Source organism: Rhododendron vialii, chromosome 8a (assembly GCF_030253575.1).
Source record: "Rhododendron vialii isolate Sample 1 chromosome 8a, ASM3025357v1".
NCBI lineage: Eukaryota > Viridiplantae > Streptophyta > Magnoliopsida > Ericales > Ericaceae > Rhododendron > Rhododendron vialii.
Genome location: NC_080564.1, coordinates 30568778 through 30589235, shown reverse-complemented (window position 1 = coordinate 30589235; position 20458 = coordinate 30568778). Strand labels below are relative to the sequence as shown.

Sequence of the window (20458 nt, the reverse complement as noted above, 5' to 3'; positions counted from 1 at the left end):
CAAAACAATACATAGTTTTAGGGGGTCAACTCGATTCATTTTCAAGATGAGATGTTAAAGTGATACCGAGTTATAGTTAAGGGAGAGTTTGAATAAGCCTCTTTAGTTACTGGACAGCGAGAACATCAAGAAATGGATTTGTTGGAACGCAGACTCATTACCGAGTGTAGTAAGTAATTGTTGCGGCCATTCTCATATCAATAAGACCTGCAAACACACAAACATTAGTTACTGGACAGTGAGAACATCAAGAAAATAGATTTGTTTGTTGGAACGCAGACTCATTACCGGGTGTAGTAAGTAATCGCTGCGGCTATTCTCATATCAATAAGACCCGCAAACACACAAACATTTATACACACATTCATAATATATATGGGTCCCACTTACATTGGACACACAAACACTTACACATATTAACTCACAATATGAATGGGTTCCACACACACTGGACCCATATGGTTGTAGCATTGTTGTTCTCGTATACCTCACCGGTGTATATGAATTCTGACCCATGTTAGTATCCATTTATATCTGTGAATTTGTGTACGTTTTGAAAGTCCATTTGCAAATCATCTGTGTTTTTGTTTTGTTGTATGTGGGGGATTATATTATTATCGGCATTACTTACTCGGGATTTCGTAATGCTATAAGTACCGATGGGGTGTAGGGATTTTGTACCGATCGGTTGCGCCGGGCTGTCTCCAACCACCGGACGGCCGATCCAAGCTATCCAAAAATTCGAAAAAAAAAACCCGAGGGGGTCCTCTCAAGAATTAACGGCATCCAAGGTGCGTAGGGTGTTTGATCCGAACACCTCTTTTTCATGTATATACACGTATATACGAAAAAGGGGTGCTACAAATCAAGCACACTACACACCTCGGATGCCGTTAATTCCCGCGCACGGCCCCTCATTTTTTTTTTTTTTAGAATTTTTGGACGGCTCGGATCGGCCGTCTGGTGGCCGGAGACAACCCGGCGCGGCCGGTCGGTACGAAATCCCTACACCCCATCGGTACCTCAATCATTTTCGTTACTTAACAAAGCTCCAAATTTAATAAAGGAGTGAAAGACAAAAGCAATTAATGAGCGAATTACACGTGGCATCAATAATAACTAGATGAAGTGCCGGCCGCGAAGGGGCATCGTCTCAGCATCTCCACCCCCACCCCGTGCAAGAAATTTCAGGCGAGCAGAACACAAATGTACCAGAGTTGCTCACCATGTGCACACGAGGAAGTTTGCAAATTGGCGTAGTTATTTCCCAGCAAACAGCTACTTAATTAATTATAGAGCCAAACGCATTCGACTGGATGAGCACACGGGAGGTCCAGCGGCCAGGAAAGAAACTTACCCAAATCACCCACGTCGCGAGCAACATGGCCGGCCACCAGTCATTGGATGGGCGTGCACGTCGGGGTGATTATGTCATGTCTTGTCAACCAATCAGCGAGGAAGCCTGCGGAAGGACAGTATTTCCAAATTCCCTGTTGCGCGGGCTGAACTACAGAATTTCCTAATTCCCTCAACATAACAAGGTTAGCTGTCAGGTAACCCATAACGTTTTCCTCTCCATCTTTTTTCTATAACTACCAACAGCTAACTGGGCAAGAGAAAAAGATCTGAATCCAACTTTCCTTGAATCAATTCATTGTCTTTCCCCACCAGTTCTCCATGCTTGGCTTAGCTCTGCTCGTCCAAAGTTCATTGCTCCATTGCTAACTTAGCCATCGGATGGCGTACTGTACTTTTCTGATTGGTTCTCTCTCTTGCAGAAGATACATGCGGCATTGAGAAGATGACATGAACATCAAGAATCTAGGGCCAATTGGGGTATTAATCCTTTAACAAGTGACATCATCAAGATTAAGCCCGCTACATTGTACTAATAGAAGTAGACTAAGAGATTAGGTTGTTTTGGGTTTCAACAAAGATGAAGTAGCCGAAAGGGGAATTGGGTAGGTTCTCAATTCCTTTTGTTCTTTGCAGCAACAAAATACGGACCCATTAGGATATCTCAACGACGACAATAAAATCTTCGCACAAGCACTCTCGTGGATATTAGTTATTCATGTTGTGATCGGAAAGAGGCAAAAAATGATATCGGGGGTGATGCGGGATGAATATGTTATTGTCGTGCAAATCTCATTAGATAACTCAAAGAATGAGTGTTCGACCAGTCTTATTACGTACAAACGTATTGACCCGTATACTCTCAGATAGGCGGTGGGAGTAGGACTAATCTTTTGTCTATAGTTGATTGTTTTGGACTTTTTATTTGTTAAGCCCTCTAAAACGTATGTCATGATGTTTTTGGTCGTTATTTTGGGTAACGAGAAATGGTTGGGCTCTGTCTGACCGAAATTTTACCGTGTTTGCTTCGTCGTGTAATGATGCAAAGTTCGAATGGATTAGGTTTACAAGCTCTAAGTGGTGGGGACTTTCGCCTATGTTACATGGATCCTTCATTTTGGCTCAAGTACCCGTGGCGATGTGTCCAACACCTGTATCCTTTTGGACACTCGGATCATCTACTTGTTAAGATACTTACAGAAAAGGAACATCATAACGGAATTCCTCCACGGAGTTTGGATTTCGTGGTCCCTTTTCGTTCTTTTAGTGAGTCATAGTTTGTTGAATTAAATGATCCTCCTTAATAGCTAGAAAAAAGATAATTCAAGTATTTTACATAGACATGAAATAGGGAAATAGCAAAAACATAATTTTCTTAACCCTTTCTAGTTTAAATACATTTGTAAACATAGTTTACAATACATAATCTGAGAAAATTATGCAATATATGATACAAACAAGAGTTCAGGACGTGTCCCCGTACCCGTACCCAAGTTGGGGACACATATCCACGTATCTTTAGATTTAAGTTTAGAAAGGTCCGACGCTTGGATTTGCACCTGCACCCGATACTCGCACCCGAGTCCATGTAACACAGACTTTCGCGATGTAACACTACGATTTCCCGGTGACACAGACTCCAAATGGGTAGGTTTTTTCTGCAATCAAGACTTCCATTCTCTGCTGATGTTTGCAGATGACTACATTCAAATGACTTTTAGAGAGAATATTCATTGTCCATCTATAAGATAACATGGGCTCTTTTACTTTTTTGACTTTGTTGAGTGAATCCAACATGTAGAACAGCTGAGAGATCCCAAAGCAGGAGAATTTGGAAGCTTGCGCGCATGTCATTTAATTTTAATCTTTGCGAAGCTGTGGCTACGTTGGAACATGCAGGTGAGCCTGCTAGTTTTGTCTCTTAACAATCATTTTCTAGCGTCGGATGCTCATATCGTCATCCAAATACATGCATTAAGGGAGTGATTTGAATTAGCATACATATAGGTGAAAACTACAGTAATATGTGAAGCTTGCTAGTGCTGTGTGACTGTATCTTTGATGAACAGATGACTTAATCGATAAGTCGAGTATTTTTATTCTTTCTCTTCGCTTAAATATAATAAGATCACGATCAAGCTCTTAAAAGACTTTCTTATGGATCTTGCTTGATAAGAGTAATGTTTATACTTTTGATCAGTAGAAGGTGAAAGAATTAAGTTTATCAGATACATGGATCTATCCATGTCCTAGCTGGAGAGTCCCCCCGGACACGGAAAGATTGGATCGATGATAGCTGTTTGATCATGTGGCATGCATGTTTTCCATTTTGTAGGAACCGCAAAGTGAAAAATAAGATTATTTGCTTGCTTGGACAAGTACTTTCTCTAGTTCTCTCGGAAACACCATCCAATTCTCCAAGACAGTTCAGCTGCTGTGCCGTTAGTTGGCAATTCAGGAAGCACGTTTCGCCTTCTAATTCTTAAAGAGGATCTGTAAAAGCACTCGACAAAGTTGCAGAATTGTACCATATATGTATGTATGTATGTATATAGTTAGCTTCTTGTAAAGACGCCCTTAATTTAATTAAGTTGCGGACGTCCCCTCTTGTCCTCTTTCCCGTCCAAATTTCGATGATCCGAGCCGCTTGTTCAGAACGTGATTTTAAGGGTACCCACGAGAAATCGGCAAAAAAAATGATCGGGAAGGGCTTCATCAGAACAGTTTTTTATTGAACGGTTCAATAAAAAACTGCTCAAATAAAGCCCTTTCCGGTATTTTTTTTTGGCCGATTTCTCGCGGTTACCCTTAAAATTATGTTATAAACACATTGAGCGGTTCGGATCATCGAAATTCGATCGGGAAAGGGGAGGTGCGGACGGTCCTGACCGTAAGAGGTGTAGACTTGATTGGGATGGAGGATAAAAATAATCGGGGCGGGAATGTAGGATAAAAATAAATCCCCGGTGGGGATCGGGGCGGGGATGGGGAGGGATTTGGGTTCGGGGATCGGAGATAGTGGTATCCACCCCCGACCCTCCCCATTGCCATCCCTAGTTTTGCCTAAACTTTTACCAAGTTAGTTGATCCTCCATGTAGCCTTTGGAGCACAATCAAATCCTGGACATGGTCTAACATTAACAAGTTAGATTATCCTTCAAACTGGGATTTTGACATGAATGCAATGGAAGTGCTCTGCAAAAGACAACAATGGCGGCCAGTTTATTCAAATTTCAACTTCTACAAAGCGTCGATAGTCAAACATGATCACCTTCTGTTTCCCGGTCTACTATTTTTTTTTCATTCCGATTTGATGCATAGTACCACCCCAGACCCATGTCCTATAACGCGACTCGAATTTGAGATTGTTGGAGAAACAGGCCTTTTCATTTCGATTTGATGCAATATACCACTCCACCACCCATGTACTACAACGCGACTTGAATTTGAGATTATTGGAGAAACGAGGAATCAATCGCAGCCCGGCTGTGCAACTTGAACATTCCTTTCAACAGAAGTTGCGCTAATTGCATTTTAGAAATAAATGAATGAATTCCTTTAGCCAATAGGGAAAAAAAACCTATTACTCAGGAGGTTGTACTGCAACTGTTACATAGGAAGTGGTTTTAATCGGATATTTGGTTCTTGCAATAAAACTGGATTTGCTTCAACTTTCATTATCACAGCTCGTCCTCTTTTGTTAATGCTTATTTATGTTCTTAATCTGATTTTTTTAAAATATTCAGTGCATGTTTTTGTTTTTTTGTTTTTATTGCCAAAACGAATCCGAACAGTCAATGCTTTGACAAGGAGCGAAAAAAAATTAACCACCAACGAAAATAATTCCACGAAGAAGATGTAGAAAGCCTATTGATTCAACCGTTATAAATGACATTGATTTGTAAACTTGCAAAAACGATACAAAAAAACACCCTGAACGGAAATAAATACTCCGTATTTGACAAGCACAATCACACGGAAGGGAAATTACAGCTGCATCTGTACATCGAGTCGACAAAATCCAACTGGTCACATCTATAGAGCACCAGACCCAGGAAATACAATTACTAAGGCAAAATGAACTCACAAAGCTCTTTCCAGAGACTTGAGAAAACTTCTTCAATCATCATCTCATATCGTCTTTACTCCAACTTGACTCTACCTTCCTCCAGTAACAGTTTCTTTGGTTCAGCTGGGAAATATTTTATGCCCACAAGGTCCCCAACTCTGCTTATAACCTAGTAAGAGGAACATTCCGTGCAAAGAATAAGCTACGTGCAGAAAAACCAATTGTTCGGTCCTGAACTTACAAAAAAACACCCTCCTTGCACCTTCAGGGGCAGTATCATCTAAAAGTAAGGTGAGTAGACTAGGTAGTATGATTATAGATAAAACTGGAGTCAACAAATAAATGTCTCAAAGTAATGCAAGATTTTGTGATAAAAAAAAGCCCTACCATGCAAAGAACATTCAAAGCTCTAGAAGAATAAATAAGCGCAAGTGCTTAATTTGTTTCGGTAGATCATGTTGCCCCCAGAAAACATTTTCTGAACGGAAACAGCTTCTTGTGTTTGGTTACAACCTTGAAAATGCTGGTGCTAGTATGGTAGTGACGCTGGGTGTGTGGCAGGCTGGCGGCACTGTGGTGGGTGTCGAGTGTCAGCCATGGGTGTTAGCTGTAGGGGAGTGGTAGTGGTGGGGGTGTGGTACTAGTGCTGACATGAAAAACAATTTCTGTAAAATCAACTCATTTTTTGGGTAACGACAAATAGAGTGTTAAAATCAACTTCTGTTTTACGTCGCAAATACAAAAGTTATTTTCTGCAAATTGTTTTTCACCACAACAAATAGAGTGTTAATGTTGTTCCTAATGCACACTTCCAAGATAGGTTCAGATTACACTCTCAATCTCATTGTTTCCTACTTACCTAAGGTTTAACTGAGAGAGGGACAAGTGTTGGATTTAATGCAAAAGATATTCAGAAAATAGGGACTAATCAGATGATAATCCATGGACAGATAATCACCTCCAAGCCTTTGAGCAGGTCTTCCCTGGTGTGAGAAGCAGAAATGCAAATACGTGCCCTAGCCAGAAGAAGAGGGGTAGCTGGAAATGCAACCGTCACGACAGCAAGCTGCATCCACATTCTCCGATGAGAATCATAATACATTGAGGGAAAAATTATGTCTAAGGCATAAAAAGTAAGTGCCATCCAGAATAATTCGAAACCTGGCCAGCTGTGTCACCAAGAAAATGGCTTTTGCAAGAGCAACGCACAATCATCTAAAGCATTTAAAGATGTGCATTTGCTTCTGTAAAAGCCACTCTTGCTTTGGCAACAGAAGAAACAAGAATTCTGCTGTACCAGAAGCACTTTCAAAGCCCCTTTGAATGGTGAGAAAGGAATGGACTATGGGCTCACACCAAATCTCACTAATTTTAGTTGAGGAATGGTGAGAAACAAAATTGGATTCTCATTTCGTTTCTTTTATCCCCAAACCTCTTCATCCAGAGGGGCTGTTAAACCCTCATAAAATTAAGCAGAAATGGTACGCAAGGACTCTTTCAACATTAACTCACATTCTGTCTCAGACACTCCCGTGAAAAAGCAGGAATTTTTGCTGGATTGTAGAGCATGATAGGCATTACAGGAGAATCGTTATCACCTAGAACCTCAAAACCCATCTTCTGCAGTTCTGACCTAAAAAAGTTGCTGTTCTCCCGGATCCGTGCAAGTTTTTGAGCCCCTATTGACACACACACACAAAGTTGCCCAGTCAATTTATATGCTGTACTGGATGCATCGTAAAAGTTATGCAGTGGACGGGGACATAAGTGTTTGCACCTCTGCTAGAACCATCCTCCCCAAGAATAACCTTTATTGAAGAAATAATTTGTTGTGCAGCTGGAGGTGATATTGATGTGGCATAAAGATGAGCAGGACAAGTATGCTTCAAAAATTGAATAAGTTCCTGAAACATCAAAAACTAGAATTGAAAGACAAATATTTGTAGCACAATAAGTCTGAAGAAACACAGAAAATGGCTGTTAAACAAAAATGTACAGGAGGTAAAATGGAACATTGGATGATCATGATTCGATGAATGGTGAGGTGCAGCTATCACCCGCATCACCCTGGTACCATAGAATCAGGATAAATGTTGAATGCAAGAACAAAAGTGTACTTTGGAATGAAGCCAAAGGCTTTGAATATATGACAATTAAAAGGTAAAAGAATTTATCCTTAACCAATTATAAACCTGCAAGGTCATACAAAGGCTCAGGCAAGCTGTCATTTGACTCATTTGTGTATGAGGCAGCCAAATTTAGGATTAAAATACGCACAACTCTGGCAAATCAAGAAGATTTATAGAAATCAACGGTTGACCCTAGAGGCCTGGAACCAAGTAACAATAAATGTGGATCTTTTGGCAGAACTTCAACATGTTAAATCCAAAAGAAAGTTGGGAAGGTGTATCAATTTAAAAAAAAACTGCCGCTTCAAAAACTATAAGCCTTCCTGCTCAAAATAATAGGTAATTTTCTTCCTTGATCCTCAATATGAGTTTAGTTCTACTTCTCGCAATAGCTTCTCATTCGCACTCATACAATGTACCATTTAAAATGTCTACAAACAGATTATTAAGGATCTTCCTGTCTATAATACTTAGAATCACATGCAATAAGATCTCTAAATTCAGTTAAGTAGCAGCTTTCCGACTATGGGTGTGACAACCTCCAAACGCCACTCTTCCCCCCCAAGGCCCCAACTCACAATTAGCAGTCATATTACTACCTTTAAATCCCACAAAAGAAAATTAATAACAAGTGTGTTGAGCACAAAAGAGAGAGAGAGAGAGAGAGAGAGGCAATAACAAGTGTTTCCAGATGCTGTTAGAAATAAGTACGCCGCATTCACACAAAAAATTCTGTAAGTAGACCTCAGAAAGGGTGCCATATGAATCAAACCTTGGATCCAGCTATATAGCCACCACAAGACCCAAATGACTTGGTGAAAGTTCCCATCATTATATCCACATCAGCGGTATCCACTCCTAAAAGCTCACAGACTCCCCTTCCTGATTTCCCAACAGCTCCAATGCTATGAGCCTCGTCCAAATAAACATATGCCTGTAACAAGTTCATGCTCATGATTATGAACGGGAAATATACATCACATCACATCTTCTTAATTCTGTTGACTACGAATTTACTTATAAAACTCTCAAAAGTCATTTGGAGGGATGAATGGGAGAACAAGCAAAAGTAAGAACCTTAGGAATATCATAAAATAAAGATGCAGACAAAGAAATATTTTCTACTGAAAATCAGCACATAGGATGGGAGAAAGAAAAACGAAATAGGTTATGCATATATATCGTCAGCTAGCAAAAACTACCAGAAAGTAAAATAAAAAATAGAAATCATAACAAAAAAGGAGAAGAAATATATTGATAACAAAGTTATTAGAGTCGCATATTACAACCAAAACCGGTTTCAAGACCATACGGGTCAAATCAAGCTCCAATCAAGCAAAAGTACGAATGAGTCAATATTCCACCTTGTATTTCTTGCATATAGCAACGATCTCCGGAAGTTTGCAGAGTTCACCTTCCATGCTGTATATCCCCTCCACAATAACAAAAATCTTCTTCCATGGTCTATGTGTCCTAGGCTGTCCCTCAGCAATTTGTTCTCTCAAAACTCTCTCCAGGTGGGAAGGTGCTACAAGGTAAAAATAATACCAATATCATAATAAACATCAGAAATCTAATGTGGCTTGCATAGATGTAATCTCTCAAGAACACATCACCCTACACAAACTTACTGTTGTGTTGGAAAACTCGAATGGTAGCTCCTGATCCACGTGCACCATTCACAATAGAGTTGTGGTTCAAAGAGTCACTGATTATCAATCCTCCCTGTACATGACTATAATCAGTTACACATATTAATACGAAATCAAAACCAATGATACAAGTTATACGTGATCATCAATGACAAATGGCCCTTGTGGAAGCGACTGTCCATACCTTCCCCATCAAGACGGGAAGGACCGCAGAGTTTGTCACGTAGCCCATGCCAAAGACTATAGCTGCTGGCTTCCCGACAAATTTTGCCACATTCTCCTCCAGTTCAGTATGTAGTATTGTGGTGCCTGGTTGCATAATTGCATAAGAGGAGACCAAATTCATATATTGAGTATCATGCAAGATTGTATGCATACCTCCATCAACACGAGCACTACATGTGCTTGGTGAAAACCTCTTCAATGTTTCAATCGCACGTGGGGTACAGTATTCATCTGCTGCAGCAAACCCGAGGTAGTTGTACGATCCCAAATTTAGGCACTTACTTATCTTTGTGGTTCTCCTGCATTGATTCAACCAAACGAGATTGAAATCCAGCCATTAGTTTGGAAACCTTGCTTTAACATTCACTAGTGGCCCATGCAATCTGTGATGCCATTTATTATTAGAAGACCAAAGCCATTTGCACAGAAAATGGAAACAGGACAAGATTCAGTAGTAGAAGGAAAACGAGCATATGAAAAAAGTTCAACCAAATGTGATGATGAAACTGTGAAAATCTACCAAATACCCTAACACTCACTTCAAGGTCTTATTGTTGTCGTTTGAGACACGCTCAACCACATCGATCCAAGCATCAGGAGCACTTGATATTGGTCTTCCAAAACAATCCTGCATAGGGATTAACAGCATATTGTGAAACCCAAAATAAAGCTTTAACACCCAAAATAAAGCTTTTACACAACGCATCGAGCAAATGGGAGCTAAAGCTCCAAAAAAATTCGATATTTGCTCAACGCGGTACAAAATCTGAAGCCCACAGCTAAGTTGAATGTTACATATCTATTTTATTAAAATTATTTTTGTTTATTTTCATTAAATGTTAGAAGTAGTGGTAGGAGATATGGTTAGTTGGATAGGTTAGTGGTCCTACTTTATAGGGTAGTGAGTTAGTGGAATATTGTCCTTGATAGTGTGTAAACATAACATATGTATATCAATTCAAGGGGAGTTGAATATTAATCAAAGTCTTCTATTGTGAAGTACAAAGGCCCCGTTCTCCTCAATTTGAGCCAATTCCTTGAAGTGCGACTTTTCTCTCCCTTTCTTCGAACATTTTGCCTCAACTAATCCCTCGGGTACATGCAGCCCCCCGTCCCACATGTACCAGGTAATTACCGGGCCTAAGCCCTGGGGGTAATCTCAAGGGCTTCAAATTTTTTACTTACAGTACATTACGAAAAAGTTGTATCACTGAAGTCAAATTTAGGTGGTACAAATATGTAGGTGAGGTTGCGATCAAAGGTTTGTCCCAACATTTAAAGGTACATGTACATCAATAAAAAGTTTTTTACAAGTACGCTTGGTAACAAGCAATTCTCATGAACATATTAATTGCCCATTTCAAAATCTAATTCCATTTGTCCAATCACAAAACACATTACTTAAAACTAACATAGGCAACTCAGATTTCATACTAATCACAATCCATAAAGCCTAGCAGAACTCGATCAAATCGTAAACAACCACAGATAAATTCAGCTGAGACATTTAAAAAAATATTGCCTTTGTTTGGTTGTTAGTTTTGAAATAAATTTTTGAGATAAAAATGCTTTATAGGGGTTTCCGTATTTTTTTGTCTCAAGTCAAATTTTATTTTTAACATTTTAACGAATTTTCTTAACAGAGGTACGCTATATACAGTGATATATACATCTAAAATGTAAAAGCAAAATCGAAAATGTTAAAAAAATCACTAAAGACGAAAAACACAAATGACGAAGCAGTCTAACTTTTTTGGAAATACTCCATCCGTCCGGATTTAATAGTCATTTTATGGAGTTTATGCCATTTTTCAATCAATTATATCTTTCAATTTATAATGTTTAACGTGATTTCGAAAACATTGTATTATAGAACTAATCGAGATCTGATAGATATGAAATTTATTACGGATTCAAAAATAAAACCTGTTTTTTAGCCGGTTAGAATAGAACTAAGAACAATTAAATCCGGACGAAGGGAGTAAGATTTTAGCATAATCCGAAAAGAGGTGCAATTTTCGGATCAGGAAATCAAACAATTACGCGCGTACGTACTTCACTTTCTGAACAGAAAACTGCAGAGACTTTTCGCGGTGCACAAGCAAGACAGAGGGAGTGGTCAAATTTACCTGAATACGGAGATACAGCCGCCTCGTGTAGAAATCCTCGAGCCCCAAGCAGATCGGCGCGTAACCCTAAGGAAAAACAAAAACAAAAACACATCCTTCCAAGTTAAACCGAAAACACGAACACAATAACTGTACGTAGAGGGAAATGACGGGGGACCTGAAGGTTGCTGGCCTTCCACCAATCGATGATTTTGCGGAAGAAGTCGCGCAGCTGGCCGAAGGCGAAGAGGAGGCCGTAGCTGAAGTAGGTGGTCAACGCGGTCAAATACGGAATCGTAATCATTCTTGTAGCAAGTTTTGCGATCGAATTGAGCTCGAAGGACGAGCAGATCTGAAGCGAAATTTGGATCCGAGACCTGTGATGAGAGAGCGAGGGGGGCGGCGGGGAGGAGAGAGAGAGAGAGAGGATTGGGTTTGACCCTCCGGCCACCAATCCTCTGAACTCGGTTTTTTATTAGCGTTTTTATTTAGTATCAGTGTTTGAATTTTTCTTTGTTTGGGATCCGAAGAATGTTCTTCGGGTGCCAGAAATTTCCCTTGGTTTTGCTTTGTTGTTTGTAATGAAAATCATTTCTATGGGACCGACAACATGTGCACCGATGGTACACACAGATCGACTCGTTAAGTTTAGAAAATCTTGTTTACAGAGCAGCTGTAAATAAAATGTTTATGAAGCTCAATTTCCGTCGTCAAAAAGTATTTTGAATGGTTCAGATTTTAAAAAAATTATTCGCGCGAATAGTTTTTTAAAATCTGGACCATCCATTATCGAAACGGACGGCTAAGATAGGCTGTTTGCAGCTGTTTTGGAAATAAGTTGCTCTCTTTGCAAAATAGATCCAAGTCGTTCATTAATTTTAAAATACTTTTTAGAATGACCACATAGGAAATCAGATCAGTTGGATCGATAGAAGAAAGTGCTTGATCCAATTTATCAATTTTTCATTCAAAATACGGCCAACTATGTATCAAAATGGAAGGAGAGATTGCCTATGGATGGATGAATGTCGAAGATCTCGAACGAAGCCCCTGCCCTTGGTCTTTTGGAGAGAAGATATCCTTGACTGAATCCACGATCTTGTATTCTGAATGAAAAATTGATACATTAAATTAAGTACTTGTAGTAACGTAGTTATTCGATTGAGCTAAATTTTTGTTGGACCACTCAAAAAGAAGTTTTTAAAATTAAAGAAGAGTTTTGATTATTAATTTTTTTTAATGGCAGTTTTGATTATTTATACGAGACTCAAGAGTAGGCGCTGTGCGACGATACGTAAACTCGTCGGTTACCATAGGATTTTCATTGGGAAAATGACGGCTCAGGACGTGTTTTGATAATTAATACCCGTCAAGAATAAGCTAAGAACATTTGTTAATGCTAAAAATGTCATTGGCAGGTATTAATTATAAAAAAAAATTTCCGTAGCCATCATTTTCCCATTTTCGTTTGTAATAATGAAGTGGGCCATGGGGTCGTAAACTTATTGGGCCAATGGAATGGGTCGGAGATGCCTTCATTGCTTGCATAGGACAAAAGTGTGAGTTTCAGAGTTTTGGCTGGTTGGTGTTATCCTAATTGGGGCCGGAGCGCAAACATGAAAACTTCTTCTAAAAATCTTACAAATAATTAGAATTCGTGAGTGCAAGAACTAAGAGCACGAACGCAAACGCAAAGCGAGAATTGAAAATAAGAGCGAAGACCATTTTGAAGGGTTACGTGACTAGAAGCGAAGACCTTTTTTGAAGGGTTACAGGACCAATGTATTATCCAATTTCTTAGCACATGTACTGTGCCAAAATAAACAGGCAAGTTAGGCAACAATACCTTCTTCTTCTTTTTTATTGATAACTCAAGTGTTCGTGCAATACCATCCCGTGAGACTAAAAAGACTACATTACCTGTGACTATTAGCAATATGACACAATTGCCTCTAATTTAGATTAGGAACCAGGACTTTTAATTTTAGGAACAATTCTCCTTGCCTCTTGGCTTAGGCACGACATTTTTCTTCTTTTTGTCTTATTTCAACTGAAAGTTTATTCAATGTGTTTATTAAAAAAGGGTTATAATTGAAAGCTAAATTACAGTGGCCTTATTTTTGCTTAAAAAAAGCTAATGAAAGATGTTTGTTAATAATTACAAATAATCACTTATTTAGCTTTCCAGCTTATTTGCATGCACTTTTAAACTTTGACGATCAACCAATAAGCGAGAAATTATTGTGCATATTTTTTCATAATTCAACTTGCACGCATATTGTGCACACGTAACACACATTGTGTGTGTATGTCAAATTTTGGACTTAAACCAACAGCCGAATTACTGTTCTTTAAGTTGGAGTTGAAACAAATTAAATGGAGAGAGAGGAAACCTAAAATATAGGTAAGAACTAATTAAGAAGCATACCTTTTTTGTCCGGGTTTTTGTATGGATCCTGAATGAAGGCGGATTTCTTCGGGAACAACACTTGAGCATCGAAAAGGGCTTCAAATTAGTTACTTTCACCTTATTTTGGGCCAGAGAGAGAGAGAGAGAGAAACTCATGAATGGAAAACGCAGTTGGACAATTCACGAATTTTTTTAGAGAGGAATTGAGTTTTTTGAAGGGAAAGTAATGTGAAGGAGGAGGAAGATCATCAGATCATGACAATGGGGGCTGGAACTTGGGTTGGTAGTCGGTAGATCATCAACGGAATTGCAGTCGTTGTCTGTCATGAGAAATGCATGGAGGAATTGTTTTGCTTTTTGGGTTTGGTAACTGATCAAGGAGGAGTGCATACGTGGGTGCATTTTGGGTTTGTTTACGAAGAGAGAGAGAGAGAGAGAGAGAGAGAGAGAGAGAGTGAATGGGAAGTGGGGAAGAGAGAGGGAGAGAGGGGAAACGTGGGAGAGTGTGGGGAGAGAGAAAATTATTCAATGCTCCTGGGCATCTTCTGACAATTTCCTTGTCCCTCCCTGTATAAAAAACATCTATGTAAGCACGATTATATGACCAATTATACATTAAATTTTTAATTTTATCACAAAAAGTTCTTTTAGAATCTAGTTTATCAATTAAATTAATTAATTCCAAGTTTTGAAAAGATGAATAAACAGGTTTATAGATAAAAAGCGAGAAAAATATTCCGAAGTAGGGCTATACTGACTGAAAAAATAGCATCTTGCCAAAATTCAGCCTAATCCAAAGAATTTTTTAAATACTTTTTGGAAATCTCGCCACGTTCTATCCGGTAGAAGATGAACATCTGCAAATAATGCGAAAAATACGGAAAATTCTTGCGTAGAATCAGGTTTCATGAGTTTCTCTTGAAAAACCGGATCAATTTCGGATTTACTATTATTTAGAACGTTTTCGAAACGATCTGACATTTTTTTTCAATTTTTCTAAATGATTATTCCAATTTTCGTTATTTTGGAAAAAATCAGGGTGACTCTCGTGTTATCTTAAATTTATCTTTCAACACACATCTTTCAGTATATAGAATGAGACTAATGTTACCGTGCATCGAACACATATCTAAAAAATATATTAAATTGCTTTTTTTATCAATTAGCGTTTGTGCTCGTTTTCCGTACATCGACCAGACACAAAAACTAGTCTAAGATAGAATAGATGTGTTTTTTTGGAAAAAATTGAGAATAGTTATATTTCTTTTTTACTCTTTCCATGGTTGAGGATAAAAACGAAAATTGACATTCTAATGCAAGCCAATCTGGTCCTAAACAAACATGGCATTAATAATTCAATCATCCAATTAATCCTATGTTAAACAAACATAGAGGCCAACGGGCTTATAGCCCAACGACACTTTCTCACTTCTTCTATATGAAAAATAAGGGTTCGATTCTCTCTAGGAACGGGAGTGTTTGGTGTGGTGGTTCATCCCCTATGGGCCTATTCCACCTGTATGCTACTTAGTGGTACCTGTTCAAAAAAACCTAATCAAGCTCTCCACAAACCAAACTAGATTGACTAATGATCAAACAAGCTCTAACCGAATTCTAAAATACTGGAACATAACATCAACTTACCCTAAAAGAGCCAAATTTTGAAGTATCGAGCAAACTTCAAAATACAAACAAATCCTATAAAACTAGCACGCAATCAAATTCCAAAGTGGCCGACAAGTTCCAGTCAGAAAATTTTTAATTCCAAAACATCTTCGAGGGATACTAGAAGACAACTAAAACCAAAAAATCCAAATGGCAAACCTAAGACGCCATAAGCAACCAACCGAATCGTCTTAGAAAAGATGCCACAAAACGCCCAAGGCGCTCAAACAAATTACCAAAATATCGGCAGTCCCGAAAAACACATCCAAGTGATTTATCTCCACAAATTCACAAGCCCGTACAAATTTTCAAAACTAAAAACCAAAGACATAAATTCACATCGAATAAACCAAAATTACCAAAACAAAGTTACCTTCTAAATTGATGAGATTCTCTACCAAGTCAGATAATCATCGAACACAGATGGTTGCATCATCCAACTCCAGAAGGATTCTCCTATCTCTAATGTCTCACAAGCCTAGCCAGTACCTATAAGAACATCTTCATAGTCAAACCCCAAAATTTCAATCCGCTCATGTGAACGGCAAACTAATGATGAACCCAAAAATGACAAACCGAGAATCTTCATCGCCAAGTTTCTCCACCAAATCAAACTTCTCCCAAATATCCAAAAATCATCAATAATCAACCAAAGCTAAGCAGCGGAACGAAACAGATGCCTAGGTCAGAACCTATAGCTCTGATACTAGTTTGTTGTGCAACAGGCCCCCGAAGGACCCAACTGCAACCGACGATCATTGATGGCTATGATGTTGGAAAAATTACTACACCAAATATATACAAAAATCAACGGATAAACCAAACCAAGCAAAGAAAATGAATAAGAGAGACCAAGATATACGTGGTTCGGCTTATGACTGTAAACCTACTCCACGGGCAAGCGAACGAGAGACGATTCCACTATGTGAAGAGAACGATGTTCTAAAGAGTTACAATGGTGATGAACAAACAAAGCCCTCACAAAGAAACTCTCACCAACCCCAAAATACAAGTTCTCTCACCAAATAAAAACTTGGTCCGGACTACGGATGCTGAGAAGTCCAAAATCGAGCCGAAAATTAACAATACCCTATCCTCATCCTCTTAGGAGTAGGCTAGACATCTATCAAGTGATCAAAAAACAAACATAAAGGATGGATTAAGAACCTCCTTACCATTCACAATCCTAATCTCACCTCTTTACAAATCCCATCAAATTTATCACAATTATCAAACGAGACCAATTTGTAACACATCAATATTATCTGCTACTTTGGTTTATTGGGCTAGAGGTCAAGTTATAAACATAACATTACCTACCACATAAATGCATCTATCAATGAGATATGTTAACCTTCTTCATGCATGGAACTATGGAAGAGAAGGTCTAGCATGAAAGATGAGAGCCCGTCAGGTTAGCCAAGAGATGACGCCTGAAACCCATTCAAGTCCTCTACACATTGAATATATGCATATATAACCCAAATAACTCTTCTCTTAGAGCCCTTTGGATGGATTTAGGCAAGTCATCCTTGGCTACCGAACAAGACTCTTAATCTTCATACAAGACCTATCTTCCCTCAACACTCATTGCTAGCTTTCTCTGTGCATTGCACTACAATTCTCGGGCTACATTTGCATGTATATATAGGCAATAAGTAGGAAGAGATTAGATTCCAATTCCCATGCTACTTAGCTCCCCCACATACACCTTATCAGACTTCTTTTTTTTGTTTTTTTGATCGGCTACACCTTATCAAACTTCCAGAATCTATACATTCCTATAGGGCATTATTTAGATTTTCAGTTGGGAATTGATTTTGGCACTTTCCAAATTTATAACCACACACTCCAGGGGAGTTCCAAAATCAATTTCATATAGAGATTGATTTTGGCACTTCCCTTTGAAAGTGCGGTTATCAATTTGGGAAGTGCCAAAAACACTCCCCTTTTCGGTTATGTTTGTCTTTGGTGACTTAACAGATGAGTTTTCAGTCATCTTTAAAACCTTAATGAGAATAAGGGATTTGACTTCAATGTGGATTCTTACTAACAGATTTGAGATTTTAGTCATTTTTAGAAGTTGAAAAACAGCCTAAAATTTGATTTTGAAGAAGTTACGTTTGAGATGGTTTTGGGGTAAACTTGATTTTGAAGAAGTTGGGCTTGAGAATATATGTATAGCCATGTAGGCCACATCCCACTAAGGTTTTTGTATGTCATCTCTCATAATACATTACATTTAATAAGTGTGAAAAATAGATATTTATTTCAGTTAGTGGAACATACCCTTGATTTTTCAACTTTTAGCAAATAAGTTGAAAGGCATATCATCTGAGTTTTAAGTCTGTGAATTCTCTCAGTAGCAAATAAGTGGTTCTTTTTTCTCACTTTATTTATTTATTTTATAAATAGAGCTAGCTTACGCGCATTTCAATTAATTTTAGCAGACCATAAACTAATCGTCCACTAGCGGAGCCCCACCTAAAGCGCAAATGCTTTGTATGGAGCTTCAGACCTGTAAAATGAAACCACATCGTTCCCTTTCTTAGGGGTGTTTCCACTAACAAAAAACACTAAAAACTTAACGTATTTTACCATTTCGTTTCCACTAATAAAAAAGTTTTAGCATTTTAGCATTTCGTTTCCACTAACAAAAAAGTTATCAACAAAAACCTTTTTTGCTATAGTAACTCTACTCACAAACCCCATCACATTTTTTGCTACAATAACTCTACTCACAAACCTATCAACAACTTATTCACTACCGGAAACAACTTAACATTTCTCAACAATTTATTCACTACCGGAAACACCTAAAAACTTCTCAATCACAAATAAAAATCTACAAACTTTTTACTACCGGAAACACCCCTTTAAACCAAATATTCACAAGAGGGTTGACTTTCACAAGGATGAAGAATAATCAGAAAAGGGATTTTAGGATTTTGAAATAAGCTTAGAAATTTATTAGAACCTTAGAAGAGATCAGGATTGACTCACATCTTCTTATCAGCTCATTGTTCCAGAATTATATTCTCAATCCTTGTGGTTGTCGATGAATCAGCTAGCTTTCGACTTTGTTCTAGTTGACGTTCCTGTTTTAGAGACACTTGGTCGATGTCTGCAACTTGAGTAGTGTATTCAGTACTTATATTCCAAGCTTCTTCAGTTAAAAAGTAAGCATCCAAAACAAGACCCATGGCATCCATCATGTCCCATGTGGAACACTTAGTCATTTTTTTTTAATAACCGGATGTCTGGGCCAACTTGCGCGCACCTGGCCTCAACTAATTCCGGGGCCCTAAAGATAACGACAGAGTATGACCCCCAGTGGCTTCAAGGCTTGGAATGCTTGGCATCCGCAGGAATAGAACCTATAATTTCATAGAGGAGCACCCAGCCACTTGACCAAACCGGTCCCTTGGGGTTATACTTAGGCATTGTTTTGCTAAGCTTTTTGAACTTTTTGAGATCAAGTTTTATCTTTTTATTCAAAAAATTTGCATTTGTTAGTTTTGCGTCAAATTTTTGTTGATTATTGATTTGTCTTAATGAGAGGATCGGAAAAGGAAAAAGTGAAATTTTTTTCTTTTACCCAAATATTTTTGAAAATATCCATGATAAAGCCCCAAAAATCAACAAATGCGAATTTTTTTGAAGGACAAAACTCTAAAAAAAAAAACCTCAAAAAAGCTTGGCGGAGCAAGGCCTTAGGCTCCGTTTGTTTCGATGTAAATTTTTTTTTTCTTTCTGAAAACAAGCTTCAAACTTTTATTTTCCGGTATTTGGTTGGCACTTGAAAATATTTTCAGAAATTTACAAAATAGCGTAGAGAGAGGGGGGGCTTAAACGGTGGAAAGATTTGAGAAATGAGAATTGTAGTAAAATGCAGCAGGTTCATTTCGAAAAATAATTTACAGAAGATTTAAAGGTAAGTCATTTTCATCTAATTAATGGAAAATGTTCTACATGTAAAATATTTTTCTCATTTTTTACACAACCAAACACCGAAAAATAGATAAAACATTTTATTAAAAAATATTTTACGTCGAAACAAACGGAGCCTAAGATATTTGGAGAACTAACACAAGGAATTCTTCTCGCCCACAAACTTTAATTTGGTGGACAAAAGACAAATATATATATATAGAAATTCGCACCCACAAACTTGAAACCTTAGATCTGTCATAGAGTACTCCAAGAAATTATAATTTGATGTTATATCCCAATGTTTTTTTAAAATCAGGTGTCCGGTCCAATTTATACACACATCGACTAATTTCGATGGACCAATTTCACTACTCATTTGCAAGGGTTCTAATTAAATTCAAAGCAAAATTTTGTATGGCTTGACCCCAAAAGAATTTTATAGCATTTGAGATGTTTCGAATATGAAACCTTTTAACTAGGATGGAGCATTTGTTATTGACAAAATTTAAGCATTATTACTTGAGGGTCCCTTAGTTGAGTGTAGCGTACCAGGTTCTAAAAACACCTTAAACATTCTTATGGGACTTGCGCAACTACCTTATCCTATAACGACCTCCATGGTCTTTTCATTTCCTTTTCTTCTTTCTTGTCCAACTTTAAAAAAATAAAAAAATAAAAAAATAAGAAGAAGGTGAAAGTACATGGAGAGCCCCTCGACTATCACTTTTTTTCTTACGAAAACACACTGACATTTAAAACCGCCTGTAAAGAGTCAAAGAACCCTTCAGCTATAACTGCTAACCAATCAGCACCCTTCTGTCAGAAAAACCGTTAAGAAAATGGTCATCATGAACAATTTTTTATAGATGCGCGAGGGGTCAGTGTAAGCGATTTAAGGGGTAGAATCATCA

The 20458-nt window shown here is 38.1% G+C and overlaps 1 protein-coding gene across 2 annotated transcripts in view; it reads right to left on the bottom strand.

Moving 5' to 3' along the window:
• Positions 1–5213: 5213 nt before the first annotated feature.
• The window catches only part of LOC131335226 (long chain base biosynthesis protein 2a), a 66010-nt gene continuing 50765 nt past the window's right edge, over positions 5214–20458 (bottom strand). Inside the window, exons 1-13 of one of the 2 annotated variants that reach the window (XM_058370487.1) lie at positions 13968–14399; positions 11718–12645; positions 11561–11626; positions 9971–10059; positions 9585–9730; positions 9391–9515; positions 9186–9279; positions 8919–9082; positions 8327–8488; positions 7203–7329; positions 6938–7104; positions 6384–6491; positions 5214–5594 (exon numbers count right to left, since the gene is read on the bottom strand). In XM_058370487.1, coding sequence (XP_058226470.1) covers positions 5499–5594; positions 6384–6491; positions 6938–7104; positions 7203–7329; positions 8327–8488; positions 8919–9082; positions 9186–9279; positions 9391–9515; positions 9585–9730; positions 9971–10059; positions 11561–11626; positions 11718–11843 — 1470 coding nt within the window. In that variant the 5' untranslated portion in view covers positions 11844–12645; positions 13968–14399 and the 3' untranslated portion in view covers positions 5214–5498. Of the gene's footprint in view, positions 5595–6383; positions 6492–6937; positions 7105–7202; positions 7330–8326; positions 8489–8918; positions 9083–9185; positions 9280–9390; positions 9516–9584; positions 9731–9970; positions 10060–11560; positions 11627–11717; positions 12646–13967; positions 14400–20458 lie in introns of those variants that run through there. The other variant, XM_058370488.1, reaches the window with a different exon arrangement.